We start from the raw sequence: 27,903 nt of genomic DNA on the forward strand, positions 1-27,903 counted from the left end.
GGTACTTTAATTGTACTTGATGCCTCCTTTGGACAATGGTTGGCTGCATTGACTGGTACAAAAGTAAATAAAAACAACAAACAGAATGGATTTTTCCAAGTTTTATTTTTCTTATGGCAATAACAATGTACAAGACTTAACTTGATCTGATCATTAACACATTTATTTAACACAACAACTGATTTTTTTTCAAATATGTGTGATAAGAGTTAAAATTTATTTTATCAGAAAATCCAATCATTGCTTCACACCAATCAAATTTTACATATTCGTGCAAACTCATCAATAGTGCAAAAAATAATTGTCTCAGTTTCATTTCTATGCCCTTTTTGGTAATATTTGTGTAGATTGTGCATATTTTAGAAATCCCAATTAAACAAAAAGATTTTTTAAATTCCTTGATCCCCCCCCCCAAACGAAATTCCTTTTTGAAGATTTCATACAATGAAAAGTGTTTATGATTTAATTTTGTCATTCATCAAAAAATCATCATTTCACATTTGATAATAAAATTTGAAATACATTCATGTTATACAAAAATAAGTTCAATTAAGCTTGTGAATTTCATCCTGTAGTTTTCAATTGTTAATTAAATAGAAGCAAGTGTTTATACCTAACGGTAGATATTATTAGACAAGTCAGCTGACACAGTCACATGACATAGTATTGCCACATTTTAAAATGATGAAAATGTATGAGATCATATTGAAATGGAACAACACATTATTTACATTATCACTGCTTGGCAAATATCACATCCAAAATATAAACCATCCATCTGCTAAACAGTGACAATGTCTTTTTACATATAAACATGAATTTCTTTTTGTTTAATAATGAAAAACATGAAATTTTTAAAAATGCCCTATATATTGTTTAAGAAATTAACTTCATTTGACAATTCAAAAAATATATATATATAACTCCTTTAATATCCCTGCATCTTTTTTTTTCTCTTTTTTTTTAACTTCACAACACACACAACTTTCTTCCCATACAATTCAATTCAGCAAAGTACACAGCAGTTTTTTTTTCAACTTTATAAGAGGTCATTTCAAAAATGATCATACATTTTGTTCATCTAAAAAAAATTGGAAAATCCTTCAAGTGTTTAGTACTTGAAAGTTTTTATATTATTTCATTCATTATATAAACTACACATTCCTCATTTACTTTCAATAAGCGACATTTATATGTATTGCATTACCCTGTTTGTCACACTGATATTAAGCACTGGCAATATATAAAACAAGGGCAGATAATTATCCTCCCAGACTGCCCCAAAATCCTTACATAAAAACTTTTGTAATGACCCCTTAAAATAGCAAATTCAAGTGAACAAAACATATGAAGTCACTTAGAATTTAAAAAAATTTGATAACTATATCATATATTACATATATTTCATAAAATAGAATCAAGCCCATCCAATCCTTAACTCGCAACTTTGCTGTACAGATATCTCGAAAAAAGAAGGTGAATTTCAAAGCATAAACAGATATACAGATTGAAAACAAACGTAGAGCAAAACTGCGAGTTCAATATTCCATACATATATATATATATACACAAGTTTCACTCGTAAATATATCTGTTTTACATTACCTACACACCACCTGACGAGACGTCAGTTTACTTTATTCATGGTGAAAATCTTGGATTTTCCTTTTGTTACTTCACTGAAAAACTTTTTCTATTGCACCAATTATGTCCTTTGTGATTTAATCACAAATATGACAATGTAAAACAGATCTATAATCAATAGACTTTAAGAGCAGATTGAAAGTAATGATAAAATTTGTCTCCCTTTATTGGGGTTAGGACAGTTATTTCCCCTTTGTTCAGTGTCTTTAATTTTGTATCTATCTATCTATCTATCTATCATAACAATCCTTCTGCCTATAAAGTCATTTCATTTTTATATTTCTCCTAATCTAAATAGAAAATGATAAATGTTGAATATGCTCAAACTGGCCTTCGTACCCAATAAAACTGGCCAGCAATATCCCAAACAAAAACACACAGTTGGTTATATGTTTTGATCAATTTTTGGCTGATTTATCAGGATTTGATTTTGTAACACTTAAACAAATCATTCTTATATTTTAATAGAAGAATTTATTAAATTCAGTACTAACTATCTTGTGTTATAAGTAAGTTGAGTTCATCACAAGTTTAAAGTTGCTTTTTAAGCAATTATTTTGCAACTAAGCACTATTAGAATAAAGCACACAATTATAAACTTATATATCCTATTTACATCAACACAACATGCCCTAATTTTCATAATACTGACACAATTTTTTTAAAGATAAATACTTTGATGTATGAAGGTGTTAGAGATGCCTAAAGAATTAAAGTGGTTAAGTATTAATTTCCAAGACGAATATTTGTAATATCAGGTTTTTAAGTTTAAATTAATTATTTCATATAATTTGAAGAATTCCTGTTACTCACTTCTTTCCTATGCAATATTATCTTTAAGTTGAAAAATACTACCTTTTCTTACTTATGCGACATAAACTTGAAAAACAAAACAAAAAATCCTTATCACAAATTACTCCAATTGCTTTCATACATATAGGCAGTTGTGAAAAATCATAACTAATGATGGAGTATTTCTACCTGTACTACACGCACAGGTTAAAACAGGTGTAAAACAATATACCTCATACACATAACTAAAAATTATCACTACACAGCACATGTATACACATTCAAAAATATACATAAAAAGTTAATATATAAACATATAGCACTTAAAAAGTCATTTTCAGTAAGAAAACTATATACTATGCTAAGAAATAAAAAAAGAGGCAAATAGGAAATAAATTATAAAAACCTTCAAGTCTCAGTAATAAATTATTTTTTTGTTGAAGTTTTTAAAATTTCTATAAAGATGATTCCTGATCATTATAAAAAATGTGCAACAAATTTATCAATAAAAATTATATCAATTAACAAATAGACTAAAACTTCAAATTAATTTAAAATTTTCTTCAAAATCTTAACAACAATATTTTTCACATGATTCCACAAGGTTTGCAAAATTTAGGAAACAAAATCATTCTTTAGCTTTATGCTGTCATTATAAAGATGAATGATATAGTAAATCATCTCTATACAACATGAAATCTTTGTTTATGTTAGAATAAGTAATGAAAATACCTAAGCTAAACAACATACAGACAACATATAAGCATTTTTCAGATTAAATGAAGAAATGTCACCAATAAATCACTTTATACATTCACAATCCGTCTCTCATTAACTTTGTACATTTCATATCGTACATTTTCCACAGTTGTTAAAACAATTTCTTCAGTACAAAATAAATGTCATTCATTTTTTAACGTTCAATCAAAACCATTGTACCAAAAAATCATACCAAATAAGCATTCGTCATTGTTTATTCTGTTATATTTCTGATATCCAAGTTTATTAAATTTTGAACACTAATCGAGGAAAATTGCTGATGTGTAAGTAAACCCGTGTTAAATATTCTATGACAATATTCTTACATCATTGTATTTAATAAAGTAAGTAGTCCTTGGATATCAGAAAATAAGATAAACATTTAACCTTAATCTCTGGTTCAAACCTTGTTCTTCCAATTGCAACAATATTCAATATTATCATAAACAAACAATTTTTCTACATAACAAAGCCTTACAACAAAAGCCTTAACACATAACACAAAGGCATTTAAATATGATGTAACAAATGTATTTATTTCCAAGTCTGAAATGTAGTCAATTAAATGTTTTTTGAGACTGAACGCAGAGAACCAGTTCATCAGTTTCATCCATTGTCAGACAGAGAACCAGTTCATAAGTTTCATTCATTGTCAGACAGAGAACCAGTTCATAAGTTTCATTCAATGTCATTCAATGTTAAACAAACTCCAGCAGCACCAAGTGAAACGTTTCCCTGCCGAAAATAAATGTCAAATTACATTTTTGTTTCAATCTTGACCGTTTCAATATCCAGATGTTGGCTAGTGTAACAACTGTTTTGGATCTCCACGTCATTGTTGTCGTTCTTCTTCCTCAGTGGACAACCCAGCACTCCAGCAGTGGCCAAACATGCTCCGGCCATATAATAAACAGCATTCACACTTCCTGTTGAATCAATGATCCAACCTGTAATAATAAATTATACTTTACAAGTATTTACAAATAAAATCAATGTAGAAATGAAATGGATTTTAAATGTACAAATTTATCATTCAGGTGTGAAAATTACTTCATAAAATATACATCAAGGTCTATTTATAGATTCCAATTTAGTATTTCCATATTAATGAGTTCTTTGCTCTGATAATTTCTACCTGATTAATGTATGTATTTTACCTGCTAAAGGAGAGCCGATGACTGAAGCTACACCTTGAAAGAGTATAAGTAAACCGAAAGTACTTGTTAGTCTGTGTAATCCAAACAGTTCTACCACAACTATAGATCTTAATGCCAAGAAAGCAGCTGAAAAACAAAGAATTCCAGTCAGTATCCCAATATATAATGAAACATAAAGAAAAACTTGCCTAATTTTTTTTTCAACTTATATTAATAATTTTTCTTTTAATATTTTATCAGTATAAATCAAAATTTTTCATCTAATATAAATATTTATTTTCTTTTAATATTTTATCAGTATAAACAGGGATGTATATATAAGTCCTTGGTATAAAAGACATAGAAATGAACAATTTGCAAAACAAAGTTCATCCCTAGAATACATACCTGAATATCATGTTATGTCAAAAGGTATCTTAAAACCTATTGTTTCTGAACAAACATTTCCTATTAGCTAAAAGTGCTAAAGTAATGTCATTTTTTGGCAAGGGTCTGCTGTTCCATCAATTGAACTTACCTGTACAAGAGCCAAATCCAACAGCAACTAAAGACAAATGGGTTACACTTGTACAAAATGGCCAAATAATTGTCATGACTCCAGCCAGCACCAAGGAAGCATTATTCAAAAACACCACATTCGCCCAAGGTCGATCTGCTATCCAACCAGCAAGTACCCTACCAATAGCATTTGAAAGTCCAATCACTGAGAACACAATCGGAACAGGATCTTTGTGGTCCATTAAATTTAAGGATTCTATCAAGTCTTGCAAGAAGAAGAAAGGTATAAAGAAACCTGAAAAAGATTAAAAAAAATTACATATACATTTGTTCTCATATATCTTCTAATAACAAAAGTTCTCCTGAGCTAAAAAAATAGTCAACTAGAACAAGGACACGTAATTATGTAACTGTTCTACAAACAATACAGAAATAAAACACAAAAATGTATCATACATCATGATTTCATCAAGAACATAAAGTACATGTAGTAATAATTAGTTTCTTCTAGATACAACTTGAAGATGATCCAAGAATTGTGGGTACATAGATTACACAAGCTTTTGTCCTCTGAAAAACAGTGAGTGTTGTACAAGTGTACTGATCTTACACTGAATAACTACATGTACATGTCCGCAGAAACATTGCTGTGTACTAATCTACGTTTCAATTAAGTACACATGTGGGCAGAAACATTATTGTTTACCAAACTTATACTTCAATTAAATACACATTATGGAAGAACATTTTGTACTTATCTTCTACTTCAAATACATACACATGACAGAAGAAACATTGTTGTGTACTAAATTACTAATCTTATACTTCAATTAAATACACATCGCAGGAAACATTGTTGTCTACTAATTTTACATTGATTAATATGTATTATATGATTATATAAATACACATGTCTGATGAAATATTGTTCATGTGTTTTAATCTTTATACACTGAATAATTACAAAATCTGGACACATATTGAAACATGTTTTCTATGTCACACTATAAGCTGTTACTCTGAATTATAATAAATTTCCATGTATAAAAAACACTTACCCAACATGTTCAAGAAGCTAGCACTTGCGTAAAGGATAAAGGTTTTATCTTTTAACAAACTCAAGTCCAACATATGAGAAATGCTCCTTATCCATTCGGGTACAGGATGTTCATACTCCATCATCAGTGTGCGGACACTAGCATCGTACTCAGATCCTGTCATTGCTGACATAAGGCTAGTACCAAGGATTGTTGTTGTTGGCGGAGTCAAATGATTAGAATCCAAGGGACGGAAACTATCCTGAGGTCCAAAACTTCCATTTCTTTTGACTGGAACTAGCAAACTTCCATTTTCCTTAATGTCTTTTTCATTAGGGAATTTGACAGAGTCGTCTCTACACAATTTTTCCCATGGGTCTTCCTGAGGTAGGTTATTTCCTGATTGGGGCGAGTCACATAAACTCCCACATCCACTGTCCCGTCTGCGTTCATAATCCCGTTTCCTTCGAGGGAATTCCTTTTTCTCCTGTACTGGAGTTGAAGGTTTAGAGTCAAATATAAATTTATCTCGCATAATACCAGGGATTATTTTGTTAAGTGATCGGGAACTGAATCCTAAATGTTCTTTCAGTCTGTTTATATACGAATTACTTTTGTTCATCTTGTCTATTTCAATTTTGTCAATTTTAATCAAACGATTATCCCTTGTAATTATGCAATTGTCCAGAGATCCATTTGAAATAGTTCTTTGTCGTTCTTTCTCTGCAATCAAAGCTTTCATAATGAGTCCTTGTTGGACTATTCCACGTTTCATTCTTGGAGTCCTTTTAGCCTTATATAAAGGTCTATAACAAGCACCACAGACTGCACACTGAAGAACAACACCAGCTAATATAACGGTGCCATTTTTTATGTCATACTCATCAAATATATACTTATTGAAACTACTGAACAATAATGTGCCAATACCAGAGCCACATAGTGCCATTCCTGTGGCAAAAGCTCTCTTCTTCTCAAACCAATAACCAATAATGACTATGGATGGTAAATAGATCAGTCCAAAACCAATACCTGAAATGATTCAATTATCAATTAGTACAAAATCAATATAAGATGATTGGTTAATAAACTGACAAATACTAGAAATATATTCTATGATATCTAATTCTGTAAACATTTAAAACTAATTGTAATGCAAAATGTCAGTCTCTACTCAAAAATTATTTATGTTGTTTGTTGATTGCTTTATGTCCAGTGGCTAATATTTCATACATGGGGTGTGTGGTGTAAAGGTATAAATAGTATTTATATATATGTTTACCTGTAATGATACCAAATGTAATGATAAGAACTTCAACATTTGGCGACACAGTACTGACCAAGAGACCAATCACTGAGATCAATGTCCCTCCCATCACTACCTTCCGACAACCAAATCTGTTGGCTAAAACACCAGCTACTGGACCTACAAATAACAAATTGATATGTATCATTTTTTCATCATTGTATTTCTTACTGTTTAGTTTTTATCATTAGCAGGTAATGGTCTAGTCTAAATTATAAGTTATGATGTAATGTAAAGCTATCTTTCATTTTCAGCTTCAAAACTACAAGACAATATAATCATTTGGACCAATAGTTTTCATCAATTTATAAAAACCTTAGTAAATTTCTGTTTTTCTAAAATCTTTAAGAAATATATATATGTCATGAGGTGTTTTGTATAAATGATATAATATTATTGTGAAAGAAATAAGCCGTTCAAGTGTTGTGAAAAAGCTACACTGGGTATTCAGATAACAACTGTATGTACAGTCAAACCTGCTCAAGAGACCACACAATTAAGGAAAAACCTGTGTTATATGACCATTAGTGTTAGATCCCTCAATACTGTAGTACATGTCATATAAATTGATTTAAAGACCACCTGTCTTAAGAGACCACTTTTTTTATTCTCCCTTAAGTGGTCTCTTAAGACAGGCTCCACTGTAATTCAAACTAGGTCCTTACCAGCCAGTAAGTAGCATCCAACCAATAGAGATGTTACCATGGACACCGACACATGATGAACATTGAAGAAACTCATCCATTCTTTGTGGTACATTCCTGCTGTAAAGCAGATGCCGTCCACGACCACATTGGCACAAAAGGCGGCCAGGACAATAACCCAGCCCCATCCTCCATCAGGACACCGTGAATTCCTTGGCTCTGGTTCTGGTTCAATCTCAACATCTTTTTCACTTATTTCATCAAATTTAGATCCACCCATATTGACAGAAAGGGTCATAGAGCCCTTTTACTTTTTCCAAATTACATGGTATACCCTGAAAATATAAAAAGAGAAGAAACTATACTACATTTATCTTATTCTACTAAAAAACTGCTGAAAAGGTAGCAATGATTACTTATATTATAAATGAAGTATTCTCAGTACATGTTGAGTAACATGCGGGATTTTAAATATATTAACCCTCGGCCTCAGGTACTAACCACACTATAGCAAGAAATAAAATGAAAGTTGAATATAATTTGGCTCTCAATGGTTTTTAAAACAAAAATACACTCATATATAATACTTTGTTAGGTCAGATTAAATATAAACTAAAGTTCAAAACTATGATTTATATTTTCACAAGTCAAGAAATGTTATTTCAACTTTATAAACTTCATGTGTGATCTTATGACCTTGAAAAATCTGAGATGTTCAGTACAAAGATTTCAGTATAGTTCAATTAACATTTTTTTAATAACAATTAAATAATACATCAACGATTTGACTTTGTAAATTGTTAAATCCCAAGAAAAATTATTCCACACCTACCTAGGACTACCATGTACTATAAATAACTTTTTTTTTTATCATGTCCCCATGACATACTCAATTTCTATAAAAAGGATATTTCTGGAAAAACTTCCTGAATGGGAATATGTAAGCATTTATTTTCATCTAACCATTTGACTGTGTCTTATTTATAGAACACTTTTTAACATTGGATCAGAGAGATCAGGCGATTGCACAATAACATGACAATAAACTACAAGTTATATAGCTCGGTCATTAAACGTTGTCGAATTATTAAAAGTAGCTTATTACAACAAAATCTGACGACTAGCCAATTGTTCCATGAATATTTAAAGCTAAAGTTAATGTGTCAATAGAATTTTCAATATATTCTTATTTCTGCTGATCACGCTCCTTCTGCATGATCATTTTTTATTGGTCGGTTATTCCCTTGTACCTGTAAATAAACACATGTAAATTGATCTATGAGACACAGGTAAAGTAGGTATAATACACGTCAAGGTTGACGTTTAATTGGCAGCGCTTTTTTATGAAGATCGACAGATAACGATTGACACTTAAGACAACAGACAAAAAAGTTCAGAATACAAGTTCATACACAATCGTCAAATCTTAGCCTTGTCCTACATGATTTATAACAATAGCACAATGCTTTCGTCCATAGACCTGGCAGTGAACTTCATTCAGTACACCAGGGCCATTTGTGAATATATGTACAATAATTTCTTTTATGAACCTGCCTTTTCCAGCAAACCGTAAAATTTAATGAAGCTTCAGTGGACTTCAGTGAATTTGGTATGTATCACGTCACTTTGACAACACGACACATACATCAAATTCAGGTATAATGTACTATGATATTTACGATAGCGAATTTGATTCAGATTGAGTATTTTTGATTTTGACTACTATAACAAATAACGTAATCATGTGTCCAAATTATTCTACAAATACGATTATCGGAAATAATCATTGAAGGTGCATAACATAATCGATATATAATCGATCATATTTCCTGCTAACTAATTTATAGTATATATTGTAAAATTGAAAACTTAAGGTTTGTACTCATTAATGGCGCGTAAACATCGAATATTTTAGCATCAACATTACCATGATTACCAGTTAAGTTACGTTATTTATTCACACATGTGCATGCTTATATATACATATATGTAACTGTAAATATATATTTTCTCTGTAACTATGACATGTAGTTTTGTGAGAATAAAGTTCATTCATTCCAAGATTGATATTCGAGCATCATCGATACTTTTGAAATCTATTTAAAATAGACAAAGCCGCAGTTTTTAAAACTGAAAAGCAAGCCCGATTTTCTTTGAATTAGATTTGAAAGCGTCATTGGCTTTTTTTTTTACCACTTTATTTGTTTTTGTTTTCGAAATAAGCGTATAATATTTTACATTTATAAAGATAAGTTAAACATGTAGAAATTTCAAATGATAACAAGGTTCACCGAAGTTATGTAAAGATACTAAAAACTCCCTCGTCAGCAACCACTGTGTATCAACTCTACAAGCAAGTTCAGTAACCCAAGATTACTTATTTTAAAATCCATATAGGATTAGTCTAACTAACAATTCTCGAGCTTGACAATTGTCTATAAAGACTGCCTATGGTATAAACAAAATAGCTTTGTCCTACGTATAATCCTATTGAGCAACCAAAGTTCAGTCAACTTTCAAACAAGAGAGCCGAATTGGAAAATATTTAGCCTCGAGTGTTATAAATTGGCTTTCTGGATAATTTCATGCCATTTACCGGTCGTTTTCACAAAATAATCTTTAAATTAAACAAAACATGGCGGTCATTTGATGTCGTCAACACCAAAAACTGATAAAGCAATTTAAGTACAAATCCGTGTCAACGGTCAAAGTTCTACACTGAACCTACTTGACTACTATGGATCCAACGATAAGAACAGGGGATTAAAAAAAAACTTTTTTCGGATTTTTTTAATCACATCAAAAAGCGGCGAAAATTATCATGAGCATACTGACATAGTTCTCCATTTCCCGGATGGCAGCCATAAAAACCTCCACCTTTTTAATTTCTGGACCAGCACGTAATTACTTGGAGATGGATGAGTCCAGTGATTAGTATTAGTATTTCTGGTCTGCCGATTTGCATGTTGTATAAAACACAACTGCTTCGACACCGATATCAATTCATAGCCCGGGTTTTGGCCTGTTCGGGCTACATTGGTGTAAAACAAGTACAATCAATCAATCTTTTTATCAAAACTATCATATCTGTATCCTTTTATTATGTGCAGGAATACATCTTGTGAGTTCATAAATCATTAAGGTTTTAATTGACCAATAGCTGACGTTTATTTTGCATGATCGTTTGTCAAATAAAATAATATCGGTCATAAGGTTCCCAATAAAATATGACCTGTATGATCAAAACAATTGATAAGTCTTGCTTTGATCTTTTCCCGTAACAATACCAATTATTAAGAAACAAAACACCAAATGTAGAAATAAAGAGAGGTGGTACGATTGCCAATGAGACTACTAATCACCAAAGGTCAAATAAAGTGGATACAAGTATGGGTAACCATACGACCTTCAACAATGACAGAAAACACTTAACCAGTAAAGTCAACTGTTAAAGACCCCGACATGAAAATTTGAAACAATGCAAACTAACGACATAGATTAATTTAAAACAATACACGAGAAACAATCATTGAGATGAACCAACTGAATACCATATATACTCGGACAAAGATTGTGGCGGGTTAAACATGTTACCCAACCTCCCCCCTTTTCTAGTATGGGACAGCAAAACTCAAAAGATTGCTCATACGAAGGACGAAAAAACGAGCATAAAACACAGATATATATCTAGAGCACTACAGTTACTGAAAGCTAGTTCAAAGACAATTATAACCAATATACAAATAACGGTTTTCACAAAGCCCAGAACAGTTGGACTTCAATATTCACTGGATAACAGTTTTGAGAACAGTTCTTGTTATGTATTGATATGTTTTTTTCAACGAGTTTCTTTTAAGGCTTTATTATCAGGCTGCAGCAAAGTGATCCATTCCTCACACAGAATAAAAAAACAGCAACAACAACAAAAAAGAAACAAAAAAAAATATAAAATCGTGATTAAAAATAGAAAATTAGAATCGCCGCTCTAATTACTGGACAAGATCATCAAACCCGAATCGATTACAAGTCCCCTGAAAGTACACTATACCCCTGTGGAATTTCTGTAATTCTTCCCAATTATCTACAAAGTCGATAGCCTAACTACAACAGTAAGAGACAATTAACCTAGATATGTACCGCCGTTTATATCATCTGCGTCTAAATCAATCTCGCAATAGGATAATGCATTGGAGGTTTGTAATGGTTTGATCCGCTTATAAATAATAACCCCTTTGTTACTTTTGAGTTTTAATAACAAGTACACGTGATTGTATTAACCGATTTTTAAGAATAAATTATCTGGTTGAATTTTATTTAAATTTTCCATATTCCATTTCTCTATTTTTGTGTATGGTCGTTTCTAATGGTTCGGCCAAAGGCTAGCGCAAAGTTCCTTATTTATTCATATAGTCTTTGTTCAAATCCGTTGTATGTTTATTATTTTTTTTTAAAGTAATATTATAATGATATTATATTATGCTCCTTGTGAGCCCATTTGATGGAAATAAAGCATCTTCTTTTCTGTATGAAAAAAATCGGTAGTGGTCGATGATCTTGTAATTTTTTCAATTGATTTCTAGGACGAATTTGGATTTGAGTATATGATTATATTCCTTGACATACGAATGTCCTTTTTAGTCTACTGAGCCAGTTGGCCCCAACAGAATCCTTTTCTCTGGTTAAAATATATTCAGACGATTATATAGGAGTATCTTAGTTGTAGCTTTAGTCCTGAACCGATTAGCTATTTGCTGTAACTGTAATATTGGCAGATGTTTCTTTAAGATCACCTCATCCAATAGGAAAATGAAAACAATAACACCGTTTACTTACTTAAAAATAGGATAGTTTGTGAATACAAGGAAAATATATTAAAACTTGGCGCATCCAGTTATATATCGTACCATAATATATAACAACTACAAACGAGTTTTTTCTCCTGATACTTATTTTCTCCGCAGATATGTTTTAAAACCATGTTGTTTTGATGAAATCATCGCTAACCCTTTGCTGACCCGTTTCACGGTCATTATCGACAATGAACACAACTAGGTCAAACAATATCTGGTAAACAACTCATGTGGTTATTGTAAAATGTTCACAATGAATTTGCAAGATTTGTCATGGATTCAGATCATTCCATCGTGCAATTAATAATACTTTTCTTAGATTCCGATCTTAAGGTAAACTAAACTGAATCTCAAAGATAGTTGAGAACCATCAGAGTCTTACCCATACGAATTCATTCTCAATCTATTAGGTTCCAGGAAGAGCATAACAGTGGTGTATATAATTTAGTGAACATACTTATTATTATTATTTAACACAAATAAACCTCCACAGCAAGAACTTGTAGTACGATCATATGTTGGTTAATTTTTCAATTAGCTTAATGACGATTGTTACCACCTTTTATATCACTGGGGTTAAAGCTTCAGTTTCAGTAGCAGAGAGTCGTACGATTTATTTAAACATCTTTTAAATGGTCAAATAAGACATAAATGTTTAGTAGAAAGAAAAAAATTAACGAAAAAGATAATTCTAGATTGTTAGTTTCACAACTTGATTTCACTGTAAAGCTTAAAAATGTCTAAATTAAATCCTGTTTTCGTCTTGATGATATTACACACATATTCAATCACTTACCAAGGTATGAAGACTATGAAAGCAACAGATTCCAGATTTATAAACCAACATTTTCTTCACAAAATGAATTCAATTTCAAATCTATTTTCATATTTATTCCTTCTATACAAATTCTTGATGAAAACCACGCGTACCTTTCTATCGGAAATTCACTTTACAACCAATATATTATTTGCGCATGCTCTCTACTGTATGTGACTCACAGCTGTAAAAGTAACCTTCACATTGACGTTATCACAAAGGGAATACACAACTGGGGTTTCAATTGGGGAAATTGTTCCAGAATGTGGAAATGCTAAACCATTTATTTTTAAAATGTCATTTTCACGTTAATCATTGATTTCATGAAATTCAAAATTTATTTCTAGGTTTTCAAGGCTTAAATTTTAATCCATATATGGACTGTATTATTCTAAAGTACATCTTTAAAATTTATTGTCAAATTTATTTTCGTAATTACAAAATATGGGAATAATTCATTTGAACAATTCATTATGAAAAAAGAGAAAACAAAATTAGTAAAATATTTTTTAAAACTAGTATGTACTTTCTATAATATTAAATCCTATTAGATACAGATACTTTTTATAAGATTAATGTTATTTGAAATATTTTAAATTCGAAAAAGTTTCATAAATGTTTTGTTCCGTTGTTTGCTAGTTTGATTTTGTTAGTTTTAATGGACATTCAATTTTTAGAGTTTGTCAAGGCTTGGAGTTAACGATTTTTTTTTCAACTTTATTTCTTCCTTTTAGTTAAAATACATTCTTTGTCGAGATTCACTGGTCATTGGAGCCGTTTTTAATACTTTTTATCTAGAGCCAAATTACAAGTCAACTGTATGTCTGACCCTGACCCGCAAGCTTATCTAACTTTTTGGATAAACAACTTCTAAAAGGCTGAGGCGCCGTGGAGGAACATTGTCAGGTACTTTACCAAAGCTATTAAATATGCAGATTCTTCAAGGTAATTGATTACTATAAAGTTGGAATGTATCGTAGAAAATTAGTACTGAAAAGGAGTTAAACGACAGTAAAGAGTAAACTGCCGCTTGACACAGATAATTTTTTTTTAATTATTAATAACATTTTTTTTGCGAAATGCTCGACGTGGTTCTATTGTTGCCGGCCTTCAAAGCGAAATTTGGAAAATCAGTATTCTAGTTTCATTCTAAATCTGATCCATTACGGAGAAGACATTTTGCCGAATCATCTTTTTTTCGATTTCTTACTACTAATCAAATGCACTTTAAAACTCAAACTTAATAAATCATGTGTTACATATTATGTATATACATACACATCTCCTTATTTTTATATAGGAAAATACTTGATATTGAAGTGTAGATCATATATATACCCAAACAAAGATAATTAAATCGAGAATGGAAATAGGGAGTGTGTCAAAGGGACAACTACCGCAAAGCGTTTCCACTGGAACTCAACTTTTGCTTTTGAAGTGATGAAAGATTGACGGTCCAGTTGACAATTCCAAAAGAATTACGGTCCTAAAGACATTTCTCCAACTGCCTTTATCGAAGCTTAAAAACACATTAATTAGCTCATCATATATACCAGGATAGAAATTTCATATTTACGCCAGACGCGAGTTTCGTATACAAAAGAGTCATCAGTGACGCTCGAATCCTTATCATAAAAAAAAATCCACAAGAAATCGTTACGTTTCGTAAGAAAAAAATTCCACAAACGCAGCGTCAATCTTCTTCTGTATACAATCGTATTCATTTGCATTGTTTCTCCAACTGCGTTTCTTTTGATGATTAATTGCTAAGATTGACAGCAATGGAAAGTTAATAAAAATCAATACAACAAATACTCTAATCATGTCCGATTTCAAATATTGTCAAGGAAACCCAATTTTCTGCTGACCAATATCTTCCTTCATTAATGCGTAGGAATACTGCACTGGTCTTGAGAGGTCGAAGAGGTGTGTTGTGTTTAACATAATTACAACATGGACAATTTTCTAGATTGCAGGTTAAAAATCCTCGGAAGGTGAGAATTGACCCTAAAATAATATTACATTATGTGAAGGGACAAACTACCCTTGTGCGAAGGACACACTGACGTATTCAAGTAAAAACTTGGGATCTAAATTTATTACTTTTCTGAGAAAAACGCTATTATTTAGGCCAATATACATTCCTTCAACTATTTCTTTCAAACCTATTTTTTAACATCTACGGCCCTAGCTGGGTGGCCTGGAGCTTGTGTCCCAAAATAATTTGAAAAAAAACGGCGATCGTAGCGGTGCAAAATTATTTTTGATGATTCTCTAATCTTAGAGAGAGGGACATAAGTTTACAAATCTAAACATTATCCACCACTGCTTCAAATGATTAAGTCTCTATATACGGTGAAATTTCAAATATCATAACTTGAAAAAATTATGTTCTTTGGAAAAGGATAAAGCAAGAGCTAGAGAAATGGGACTGAGAGGGAAATCTTTTAATTGCTTTCAAAACTTACGAAATTGTTTTTTTAACAATGTTAAATCTCTTCTTTTTTTATTTACAGAAAATAAAACATATAATGCAGAAAGTTAACGAGTTAATGCATCCCAAGATTTTGGTTCAAATGGAAGTAAACTTTTACTTCGATTAAATTTCTGCATTTGTCCAAATTCTTTTGAAAGCTATACTACAAATTCAAACGAATCAGTCAAAAATTTAAATATTTGGTCCGTATCATCACATTTCCAGTCTGTTCCTAAAACATTTACATCTTATTATATAGCCCAAAAGCCTAACTGCACAATATGTCTGACAGAATGGCAATCCGTATTTTCTTAAAATTTACACTTGCAAAAAACTTTATTTGCAAGCTCGGCATACTACTCTTCTGCAAAGCAATACATAAAAAACTTAAAAAGTAACGCTCGTCCAATATACCAAACATATACAAAAAAGCCGACTTCTTTCATGTGTCTTTGTTTTTATCTTCATAACAATAAGTATACTTTTGGACGACTTCTACACTTACTGTACACACACAATAGTTACACATAGATTAAACTAATACGATTATTTGAGAATTGTGAGATATTGAATAGGTGGAGTGCTCATGAATATATAAAATGAACATGTTGGAAAATTCCTAATTTATTCCAACAAATAGGAAATTCCGATTTGACAGATATTTTTTTCAGTTGGTGATTACTTAGGACAATGAAATCAGTTAACAATCATGAATTTCGTATGTTTATTAATCATCTTTGTAATATATCTAGTACACATTTGGAAATTACCCCTGTCACAGAGAGGGCCTCATCGGCATTAGCGCCTACGGTGTTGAAATAAAGTAGTTATTTTTGCCACAATTACAAAGTAACAATTAAATACAAATATCTATACACATAAGTACAACATTTATCAACACGATTGCATAAAAATATAACATAGACTATAGATATTTAAAGCAGATTTTAACAAAGAAAAAGACTCTCTATGCCGGTATCGATCTGCGGTTTACAAATCAGCTGATGTCGGTAGATCCACATGAAACAAAGAAATCACGAAACATATCAATGATACAATCTTTTAAGACACAAAAATAATTTAACAACACATACCTTGATGTTTAGGGTTCTCTAACAATTATATTTCCCTTAATATTTACATATTAGTCCATGAAAAACTAACATTTCGTTTATAAAATCTCCCGTCTCTTAACTACACACACCGCTAAACCGAACAGCTGATCGCGAGGTCACCTTGCATACAAAAAGAGGAGTTAGCTGAGACGAGCAATATGATTGGCTGGCAGAATGTGATGTCATAAAAATGAAATATATTAGCCTATTTATATCGCACAGCTCAATATCGAAGAAAAAAGAATAAAATTCTGCAAAAATCAGATATTTGTCAAATGCACAAAACTTTTAAATTCGACATTTGTTAATATTTAAAACAATGCACTGAAGTCTTTTTACTTTGCAAATTTTTCTTTGAATGCTTTTTATAAGCGGTATTTAGCAAGCATACACACAACCCATCCATTGGAAAAAAAACCCTGACCTTTAACTCAACCTAGATTTAAATCTAAAAATAAAACGTTCTGCTAGGGATTTTCTTTAAATTTTAAACAACGGTGAATCGGCAAGTAAATGACTTGCATCAGCACTAACTTTAAGACTGCTTTATGGCGAAATCAGCGGATCGACGACTTTCTATAAACAGAATGAGAGTAACATCTTTTGATTAGTCCTTAAGAATTGACCCGTGGAACGGACAAGACACATGGGAGAGGGAACAGTCCGTATTTCCCAAACAGAATTTTTAAAACAGATTGATTCAATGACACATTAATGGCATTATTTTCGGTTCCACAAATTGAAGACTTGGAATGTTTAACTCCCACGAATTATGTTCTTTACGGGGGGAGGGTGTGTGTGCGTGTGGGGGGGGGGGGGGGGGGGGGGTAGGGGGTACATTTTTTTCTCCAGGACACTCCGGCAATAATTATCAACTTAAATTAGAAAAAAAAAGAATGATTTCAATGTCATGCAGACAGATCTTTTATAAATACATTATTTTCAATAGGATACCGTGCCCCCTCCCCCCAATTAATTCCCGTTTGAAACGATTTCTTCTTAAGTTATTTTTTTAGTCACGCTTCTTGCACCTCAAAAAAACTTCAAATCTGTTTGATCTTTCACGAAGGGAACGATAATTCGTCTCTGTGTCTGCCGGTGTGTTTAAGGGGGGGGGGGGGGGGGGGGGGGTTCGGACGAACGCCCCTTGAAAATAAATAAGCACTGTTAAAGTCAATGTTCTGTTCAAATTGTGACTGTTAAAGTCGAGTTTGTGAGTCCAACGAACCCCCCCTAGGAAATTCCTGGCTACGGGCCTGGGTGGAAAGGGGGGGGGGGGGGGGGGGGGGGGGCTGGCTATTTTTTCGCAATCTGATTAAAATTCAACTTCCGTTTCACGTTTAGAACCAAATGAGCATAACGATATCAGAGATTTAAATCGGGACAACCAATTTGTCCAGCTTCAGTTTGTTTAAAAATACAAACATTATGGATAAAGATGTTTTCTGAAAGCAATTTTTTACTGTCATCAAACAATGGGCCATTCCAGTTAATATCTGCTAAAGGGGGATGTATGGTTCTTTCTAAGGGGTGCAAAATTTATACATCTTAGGGGTGATTTTTTTTGTTTTTTCATCTGACAGGTACACTTATATGCAAAAAACTTCTGAGGGCCTTGCAGCAGTAAATATTTAAAAATAATTACATCTTAGGGGTTACAAAAATGCCTAGAGTATGTCAGATCTTAGGGGTGCTTTGGAATGTAGACAGTTTCGTATCATGCATTATCTGGTATTTTATTTAAAATTCTGATGGGTAAAATCCTTGCAGCAAAAAATTCTGATAAGTCATTTTTCCCATGAAAGCCCATCCACCAACATGAACATAAACTCTACATCTGATAGGTCTTAATTTTTTATATATGATAGGTAGTTTTTCATGATTTTTATTTCTGATATATACGTATAAAAAAAAATCTCCCCATCCATTCCCACCTGTCAAAAATTAACTGGAATGGCCCAATTAGAATACAAACATATCCCCAAATTGGATCAATGGTCAGTGCCTGTATAAACTGGATTTTAGTGGCAGCGGATTAACATACATTTTGTGATTTATGAAATATATTATATACATTCTGTTGTGAACATGTTTATGCAATGTTCAGTGACTTGTCGAATTTTCGTTTGTCTTTTCGGCTAAGGCTATTGCCAAAGGCTTATTAATGCCAAAACAAATAACTATATGTTCATAAACTGACCACAAGACACTGACCGACCGAATTGATTTTGCCTAATAATAAACCAACACATTTGATAACATAGATTTGGATACGATTCAAGAAAGGGATAAATAATGTGTTAAAGTCCAAAGACTCTCTTGTAATATAGTATGGATAAGAGCAAGAACACATTTAATAAGTTCAAATAAGTTTCAGTAATAAAGGACATATTTCTTATGCTTATAAAACACAAGAGTGCACACGCTGAAATGTCTCGCCTTCTTTACTAATCATTGATATTATGTTGATAGACCGGAATATAGTGCTTTATTACAACTGTCACATAAATTCAACATTAACCAAGAAGACGAAACATTGATCAATGAACCATGAAAATGAGGTCAAGGTCAGATGAACCATGCCAGGCAGACATGTACAGCTGCACACGCTGAAATGTCTCGCCTTCTTTACTTATCATTGATATTATGTTGATAGACCTGAATATAGTGTTTTATTACAACTGTCACATAAATTCAACATTAACCAAGAAGACGAAACATTGATCAATGAACCATGAAAATGAGGTCAAGGTCAGATGACCCATGCCAGGCAGACATGTACAGCTGCACACGCTGAAATGTCTCGCCTTCTTTACTTATAATTGATATAATGTTGATAGACCTGAATATAGTGCTTTATTACAACTGTCACATAAATTCAACATTAACCAAGAAGACGAAACATTGATCAATGAACCATGAAAATGAGGTCAAGGTCAGATGAACCATGCCAGGCAGACATGTACAGCTAACAATTCTTCAAAACAACAAAGATAGTTGACTTATTGCTTATAAATTAAAAAAAAACCAGACCAAAACACAAACACTTTTAAAACACTTAGCAATGGACCGTGAAAATGAGGTCAAGGTCAAATAAAACCTGTGTAACAGAAATGAAGATCATAAAATATTTCCATACACCAAAATAGTTGACCTAATTCATAAAGTATCAGAAAAATAGACCAAAACTCCAAAACTTAACTTTGACCACTAAACCATAAAAATAAGGTCAAGGTCAGATGACACATGTTACTTGTACTCGGAGAAAAATTTGAGGTGAAAATATGGCATTTTAGCCATAGGGTCCACATGAACCTTAATAAAGTGTCAATTAAAACTCGCCCTTACACAAGCATGCGGCAGGTGTGTTTGATTTGTCAATTTCATTTTGGTCAACATGGTTAGAGGAATATCTTAAAGTCATAAGAAACGAGTGACCGGTGAAAAATAATGTTCTTCCAATTCTTGAACCAATGAATACAAACATCATAAACTTAGTCTTCTGTGCTCGAATTTATCATTTTTTTCTTGTAAATTTCGTATAATTGTCTTTTTTTTTTTCAATCGGTCAGTGTTGTTGTGAAAATATGGCAGGTAATTAAAGTTCGTGTTTTGAAGCCGAAGTTTAACGATTGTCACCTGTTTGTCAACAATTGACGAAAAATAAACAAAAAAGCATGGAAATAGAGCACGTGTTTAACATGTAAATTCAGATAATAGTTTATTTTAAGGACATCCATGCGTATTGTGGTCACCGGATTTTTACGAGATGGGTCACACTGAGGTCACCTTGCATACGGAAAATATGTCGGGGGAATTGCTTGCTGGAAGGAAGCTATTCAAATAAAGTAAACTTCTTCTAAATATGAATAAATTAAAGAATTTTCTTCAGAAAAAAGTATATGTACATAATTTTTATAATGAAAACTATCCATTGAGTTATAAAAATCATATGCATTATTTTTTTTTATTTGAGGTTTCTTATGACTTTAATATTATATGACCCAACTTAGTACATTTTTACACTTTCAACACTCGCCCGAAAAACACTCATCAAAATTAAAGATTTTTTTTTAAAATTAAATAAAGCATAATGTTATGTAAATTACACACGTAAAACAATATAGTTATAGATGAACAGAGGTGATTGATTGAAATGAAATTATAAAAATCAAACACACCTACAGCTTGAAAACATATTGTGAACTAACTTGTAAAACTGGTTTTACAACATTAAAATAATGTTCCTACTATTGATAGGTTCCCTGCTTTACTATTGACTCCACCCAAAGTAGACGGTAGTAAGTTTCTAGGTTCATCAGCATGCAAGCAAGCAAGCTAACCAAGTCAACCATGCAGTGGGGTCTATCTTTATGCCTACATATTCAAGTCAATGCAGGTAAGTGATTGTAGATGTACAAACAGATAAATGAACACGTTATTACCTTTGTATTCCCCATTACGGGGAATTTGATTTTAAATTATTACGTATGTTCACGCAGGATTCAGATACAACCGAGTTTTGAGAGAATATTCGTGCCATTTTGATATTTTCAACAGAATATTATTTTTTGAATAATTTGTACGATCTAGAATTTTTATTTCAAATAATCGCCATCTCTTTGCTAGGTAATTATATCCCCGCTTTAAAAAAAGGGGGGTATACTGTTTTACCTCTGTCTGTCCATCAGTCCGTCCGTCAGTCCGTCCCATGAAACTTTCGTCACATTTTTCTCAGGAACTACAATAAAAGGATTTCTGAAATTTGGTTTCAGGGTTTATCTAAGTCAGCTATACCGTGTGATGCGTTTTCAGATTGATCACTTGACAACTTCCTGTTTACCGAACACTTGTTTGATTTTACACATGATAGCAAAGTTGAAAATTTTCGTCACATTTTTCTCAGGAACTTCAATACAAGGATTTCTGAAATTTGGTTTCAGGGTTTATCTAAGTCAGCTATACCGTGTGATGCGTTTTCAGATTGATCACTTGACAACTTCCTGTTTACCGAACACTTGTATGATTTTACACATGATAGCCAAGTTGAAAATTTTCGTCACATTTTTCTCAGGAACTACAATACAAGGATTTCTGAAATTTGGTTTCAGGATTTATATAAGTCAGCTATACCGTGTGATGCGTTTTCAGATTGATCACTTGAAAACTTCCTGTTTACCGAACACTTGTATGATTTTACACATGATAGCCAAATTGAAAATTTTCGTCACATTTTTCTCAGGAACTACAATACAAGGATTTCTGAAATTTGGTTTCGGGATTTATATAAGTCAGCTATACCGTGTGATTCGTTTTCAGATTCATCACTCGACAACTTCCTGTTTACCGAACACTTGCATATTTTTACACTATTAATATTATCCACTTGCGGCGGGGGTATCATCAGTGAGCAGTAGCTCACAGTTTTACTTGTGGTTTATAAATACGATCCAGAGGAGCAGACCGGATCGTCACCCTTGGCTAGCGAAGATGGCGTTGTCAGTTTATTTTCAATTTACGAGTTTGTCTGTCCCTCTGGTATCTTTCGTCCCTCTTTTATTAAACGCAAGTGGCTCAATTGCTGACTTGTCAACTATCTTTCTTCATGCATTGATTTTGTTTTGCTGTTTACAGATTCAAAATATCTATCTATTTCAGTTTAGAAATAATAGGCTAACACTTAAACAAGAGGCTGTCACAACGACAGCAAACCGAATTTATTAACATTTATTTGTGTCCTGGCAATATCACAAGAACCATTACTGATGAATGGTGAAAGTGAAAATCGTCAATATCAAATTTGACCTCCATTTTGTAGTCAGTATCAACATATTAAAATTTGAAAAGCTTAGATTGAATGGTTCATGAGTAAATGCAACAACGTGAATGGAAACGCTATTTTAAGATTTTTCAAGAACCATAGCTCCTGAACGGTAAAAGTCAAAATCGTCATTATTGAACTTGACCTTCATTTTGTTGTCAGTAACAACATATTAATTTTTTTAAAGGTTAAGTTGAACGGTTCATGAGTATATGCACGGACACGACATTTTAAAAACTTTTAAGAACCGTAACTACTGAACGGTAAAAGTCAAAGTCGTCATTATTGAACTTGACCTTCATTTTGTTGTCAGTAACAACATATTAAATTTTTAAAAGGTTAAGTTGAACGGTTCATGAGTAAATGCACGGACACGACATTTTAAATTTTTTTAAGAACCGTAACTCCTGAACGGTAAAAGTCAAAATCGTCATTATTGAACTTGACCTTCATTTTGTTGTCAGTAACAACATATTAAAATTTTAAAAGGTTAAGTTGAACGGTTCATGAGTAAATGCACGGACAAGACATTTTTTAAACTTTCAAGAACCGTAACTCCTGAACGGTAAAAGTCAAAATCGTCATTATTGAACTTGACCTTCATTTTGTTGTCAGTAACAACATATTACAATTTTAAAAGGTTTGGTTGAACGGTTCATGGGTAAATGCACGGACAACATTTGGTGGACGCCCGCCCGGCCGCCCGACCGCCGTACATCCCCAAATCAATAACCGACATTTTTGTCACAAAAATCCGATTTAATAACAATATAACATGTCATTTGAGGGCTGTAACTCTGTTAAGAATAATAGTAAATCTGTTTTTAGAAAATAACACACATAAAGGTCAAGCAATACAGACAAAAAATGATGCAATTAAATGCAATACAATGCAATGCAATACAAAACAATAAAACATATTTTAAGAAAGAGTTTAATTTACAAATTTATGTAAAAAACACAATGATCATAAACTTGTCTGACATAGGTCTAGCCCCTCAGTTCTAAAGACTGCTTAATGAAGACTCCAATATGAGAAACAAGTTCAGGGGGAGGAGAGTGTGGTCTATAATGTATTTAAGTTTATTAAATGCATCAAGATGTTGAAATAATGGTACACAATCAATTAGATAAGCAAAGTGAAACAAATTTGAAATTGCGATGCTATGTTTATGTCACAATACAAAAAGAAATGAAACTCGTCATCAGCTAGGAATCCACATTTTTTACTTTATCATTTATGCAATGGTTTCGATTAATCTTTGTACCTATAAATTTTGATATGTAAAATGTACATGATATATCTATTCATTTTGATACGTGTATATAATTAGCAAAAGAACTCGAAATAAATCGGCAGGGCGGGGGGGGGGGGGGGGGGGGGGGGGGTGGGGATTGGGGGCTTGGAGTCTTAGTTTATATCTATAGAATTTTTTGATACTTTGTCAAAATGTAGTTTATATATGCTTCTTTTACCAAAATATAATAAAAAGTATGGGTCACCGTGCTTTTTTTCACGCTACCGATTGAAAAAAATTGTCAGATTTTGTATAGATTATACATTATACATGGAAAACCAAAATTTGGGTGACAAAAAGAAAACTTCACCGCAACCGAAGTAGTTCGTGCCATATAGTTTTACCCTTGTCCGAAATTCCGAAATTCCGTCTTTCTGTACTTCCGTCATGACGCAACAAATCATTATACGGAGTTTTTTTTCTAAACGCCTTCAAATATTGGGCTGATTTTTGGTATGTGAGTTAACCATGATAGGTTAAGCTTAGTTTCGTTCCGCCCCGCTTATTTTCGCTGAAATTACGGGCTTTGGACTTTGATAAATTATTGAAAATCACAGTTAAACGGATTTTTTCTCTATTCCCCTCCAGATTTTGAGCTGATTTTTGAGATGTGTGACTTCCATCATGTTTGTGTCCACATGTGTTTATATTGAAATTGCAGATTTTTCAACTTTTTGGGACGGGGCCATTCGTGTCGCTTTGACACATCTAGTTTATAATCCAAAATGGAGGAAGACACCCGAGCTATCTTAAGGTCGAGCAACTCTTTCAATCATTTTGATAATATTGGTATTTTTGTAGATCGTATATATATCGTGATAATTTTCAGCTGTTCACAATTTGATATCTATTTTGACTCAGACTCTCATTTTTGATTTATTGCATACACAGACATATATCCAAATTAGAAAAAAGTCTTAGGATAAACAATCAACAATGCATGGACTCGATAATGTGTACCATCATTTCGTATGTACTTTTTTTTTGTCTCAACGTCATTTAATAAACTACATAGACAAAGACGACCTCCGAAGACTTCTGATGGTCAAATAACCAGAAATAAACAAAATCTAAATATTGTTGATGTTGTTATTGGTAGGCTGTAGTAATTGCGCCTAAAATTCATATAACATAGATATTATATAGATATAGGAAGATGTGGTGTGAGTGCCAATGAGACAACTCTCCATCCAAATAACAATTTAAAAATTAAACTATTATAGGTTAAAGTACGGCCTTCAACACGGAGCCTTGGCTCACACCGAACAACAAGCTATAAAGGGCCCCAAAATTACTAGTGTAAAACCATTCAAACGGGAAAACCAACGGTCTAATCTATATAAACAAAACGAGAAACGAGAAACACGTATATATTACATAAACAAACGACAACTACTGTACATCAGATTCCTGACTTAGGACAGGTGCAAACATTTGCAGCGGGATTAAACGTTTTAATGGATCCAAACCTTCTCCCTTTTTCTGACACAATAGCATAACATCACAACAGAGAAAAAGTATCAATTGGCAGACTTAACTCAATCAAAAAACGTATGTATGTATGCTCAGTCCATAATTTATTTTTAGTATTACATTTTGGCGAGTAATTATATGAAACTGTGACGAACAGGGTTGACTGTGTTTAAATAAAGTATGTATAGGGGGGGGGGGGGGGGAGTTCACAGAAAAAAGTTAATTGGAAAATGAAAATAGCAACAACAAAAATTAAAAGTTACTTTTTACTGCTAGTTTTATAAATTTTTTTATAAATTTCATCTGGCTTTTTAAGTTTGTGTATCTGTGATATATATATATATATATATTTATAAAAAAAAATAAAGTTTATAAAGAAACAAGACATGTGCAAGTTAAACGCTACCAATGTAAGGACGTCTCCTAAATCTAAATAGATAGTAACCACGTGCAATGGAATTTTTCTAGGTCTGTTTGATTTCATATTGTAGGATCAAAAGTATGTCTCCCATCGTGTTCATCTGTTTAAAGCGAATTATTATTTTAATTTCATTAATAATTGAACGAAAAACATATCTCGTAGTTAATGCCCATTAAAGGGCAACAAATTCTTACTTATGAAGTCCACGATAACGTATTGTAACAAGCTGGATACCGGTATTAGATTTTACTCGATCATATTCGTCAGTCACAACTTGGACGTATTATATTGTCAATCTAATATTTCCATGATTACAATAAAGAAAGTACTACCTAGTAACAAGTACTGAGACTTCATGGCCGACCTGCATTATATAATTACTAATTTGTTTTATTATTCAATTATATGTTACATAAATATTTAATAACTTAACTTTACATAATGACACTAATTATTATCTATTATCTAATTTTGCCAAACATCACGTGACATAATCAAAAGTAATCTTAATGTAATAAATACTTTTTATCTTAAACTATCCAAATCATATACTTATTAAACCCTAAATAAATAACATAACATTTCAAAATCTGTGACGATTTTTTTTATCACGTTCATTATTTCTTAATCTCATTTTAACTATTTTATCCGACACTGAAAAATATCAATTTATAGAACTTCAAAAACGATTGCTAATATGACTCTTGTCTACAAACTGCGGTATAGGCCAAGGACGCGAGTGGAAGCAGTCGTATTTTGGACTTACCATCAGGGTGGGAATTTAATGATTTAATTCAGTGATTTTTAAGGTGGATTTGGATACAAAAATATAGAGTACTTTTAAGGAAAAAGAACGTTAAAACATATAAAATGAAGACTTAATATATATGTAAGAAGATATAGAATGAGTGCCAATGAGACAACTCTCCATCCACAAGTCACAATTTGTAAAAAGTAAACCACGAGAGGTCGAAGTACGTCTTCAATACGTAGTCTTGGCTCACGCTCTCGTCTATATAAAAATTAAATTAATATTTCAAAACAACATTTGGTCCTGCAAAAGTTTTCAATGAAACCTATTAATACATAAATAAAAAGTAATACCATAGTTATAAAATGAAAAAAACAAAAAAACTTACCGAACCTTGCATGTCTAGTGTCAGGAAAGAGGGGATTTCCTGATTAACAAGGTGTTATAAATAGAAACTGCACTAAGAATATGATGCAAGAACGGGAAGCATAAACCACATCTAACAAAGCATGTACGTTTGAGATTTAAATGCTTGTATAAGCTTGAATATAATACCGTTGGACAAAAAATCCTTTTTTTTTTATAAACTTAACAGAAAGTATATTGACCGTTTGGAAACCGAGCAATATTTTTTTTCTCAACCGGGATGGCTTTTGTTTTTTTAAAGGGGTTTCGTTTGGTTGAATAGGTTGTTATAGTTGGAAGCTTCATGCGATCAGGATATCGATGTTTCTCAAGCAACCACCACCAAAAAATGAAAAAAATATACAAATAATTTCAAAAGAGAACAAGGAATAAACACACATAAAAAAGCATCTTATCATTTTTTTTTACTTTAAAATGTTGAGGATATTTTCTTCATAAAATTTCATTGACCTTTCATCAAGAACAAGAATCCGTTGTAAAATTAATATACGGCATTGTCAAATAAAGAAATTGAATAACAAATAAATTATTGTATTCATTATTTAAATCTTATTCACAATCAAATGAAACAAAAGGAAAACTTACCAAAAACTCTGCACTTCTTGACATGTAGGGTGT

The 27,903-nt window shown here is 32.1% G+C and overlaps 1 protein-coding gene across 4 annotated transcripts; it reads right to left on the reverse strand.

Annotated features, from left to right (window-relative positions):
• Positions 1-86: 86 nt before the first annotated feature.
• LOC134722127 (monocarboxylate transporter 14-like) lies at positions 87-27,893 on the reverse strand. Of its 4 annotated transcripts, none has more exons than XM_063585679.1 (7): positions 27,871-27,893; positions 7,859-8,172; positions 7,170-7,313; positions 5,909-6,919; positions 4,870-5,145; positions 4,353-4,478; positions 87-4,142 (listed from the first exon to the last, which is right to left on the reverse strand). In XM_063585679.1, the coding sequence occupies exons 2-7, from the start codon at positions 8,133-8,135 to the stop codon at positions 3,952-3,954; spliced, it is 2,025 nt and encodes a 674-aa protein (XP_063441749.1). In that variant the 5' UTR covers positions 8,136-8,172; positions 27,871-27,893; the 3' UTR covers positions 87-3,951. The 4 variants fall into 4 exon arrangements, with proteins under 4 accessions (XP_063441749.1, XP_063441748.1, XP_063441746.1 ...); XM_063585678.1 differs by lacking the exon at positions 27,871-27,893 and adding an exon at positions 27,248-27,306; XM_063585676.1 differs by lacking the exon at positions 27,871-27,893 and adding an exon at positions 17,075-17,235.
• Positions 27,894-27,903: the final 10 nt, after the last annotated feature.

The sequence above is a fragment of the Mytilus trossulus genome, chromosome 6 (genome assembly GCF_036588685.1).
Source record: "Mytilus trossulus isolate FHL-02 chromosome 6, PNRI_Mtr1.1.1.hap1, whole genome shotgun sequence".
Taxonomy (NCBI): Eukaryota; Metazoa; Mollusca; class Bivalvia; order Mytilida; family Mytilidae; genus Mytilus; species Mytilus trossulus.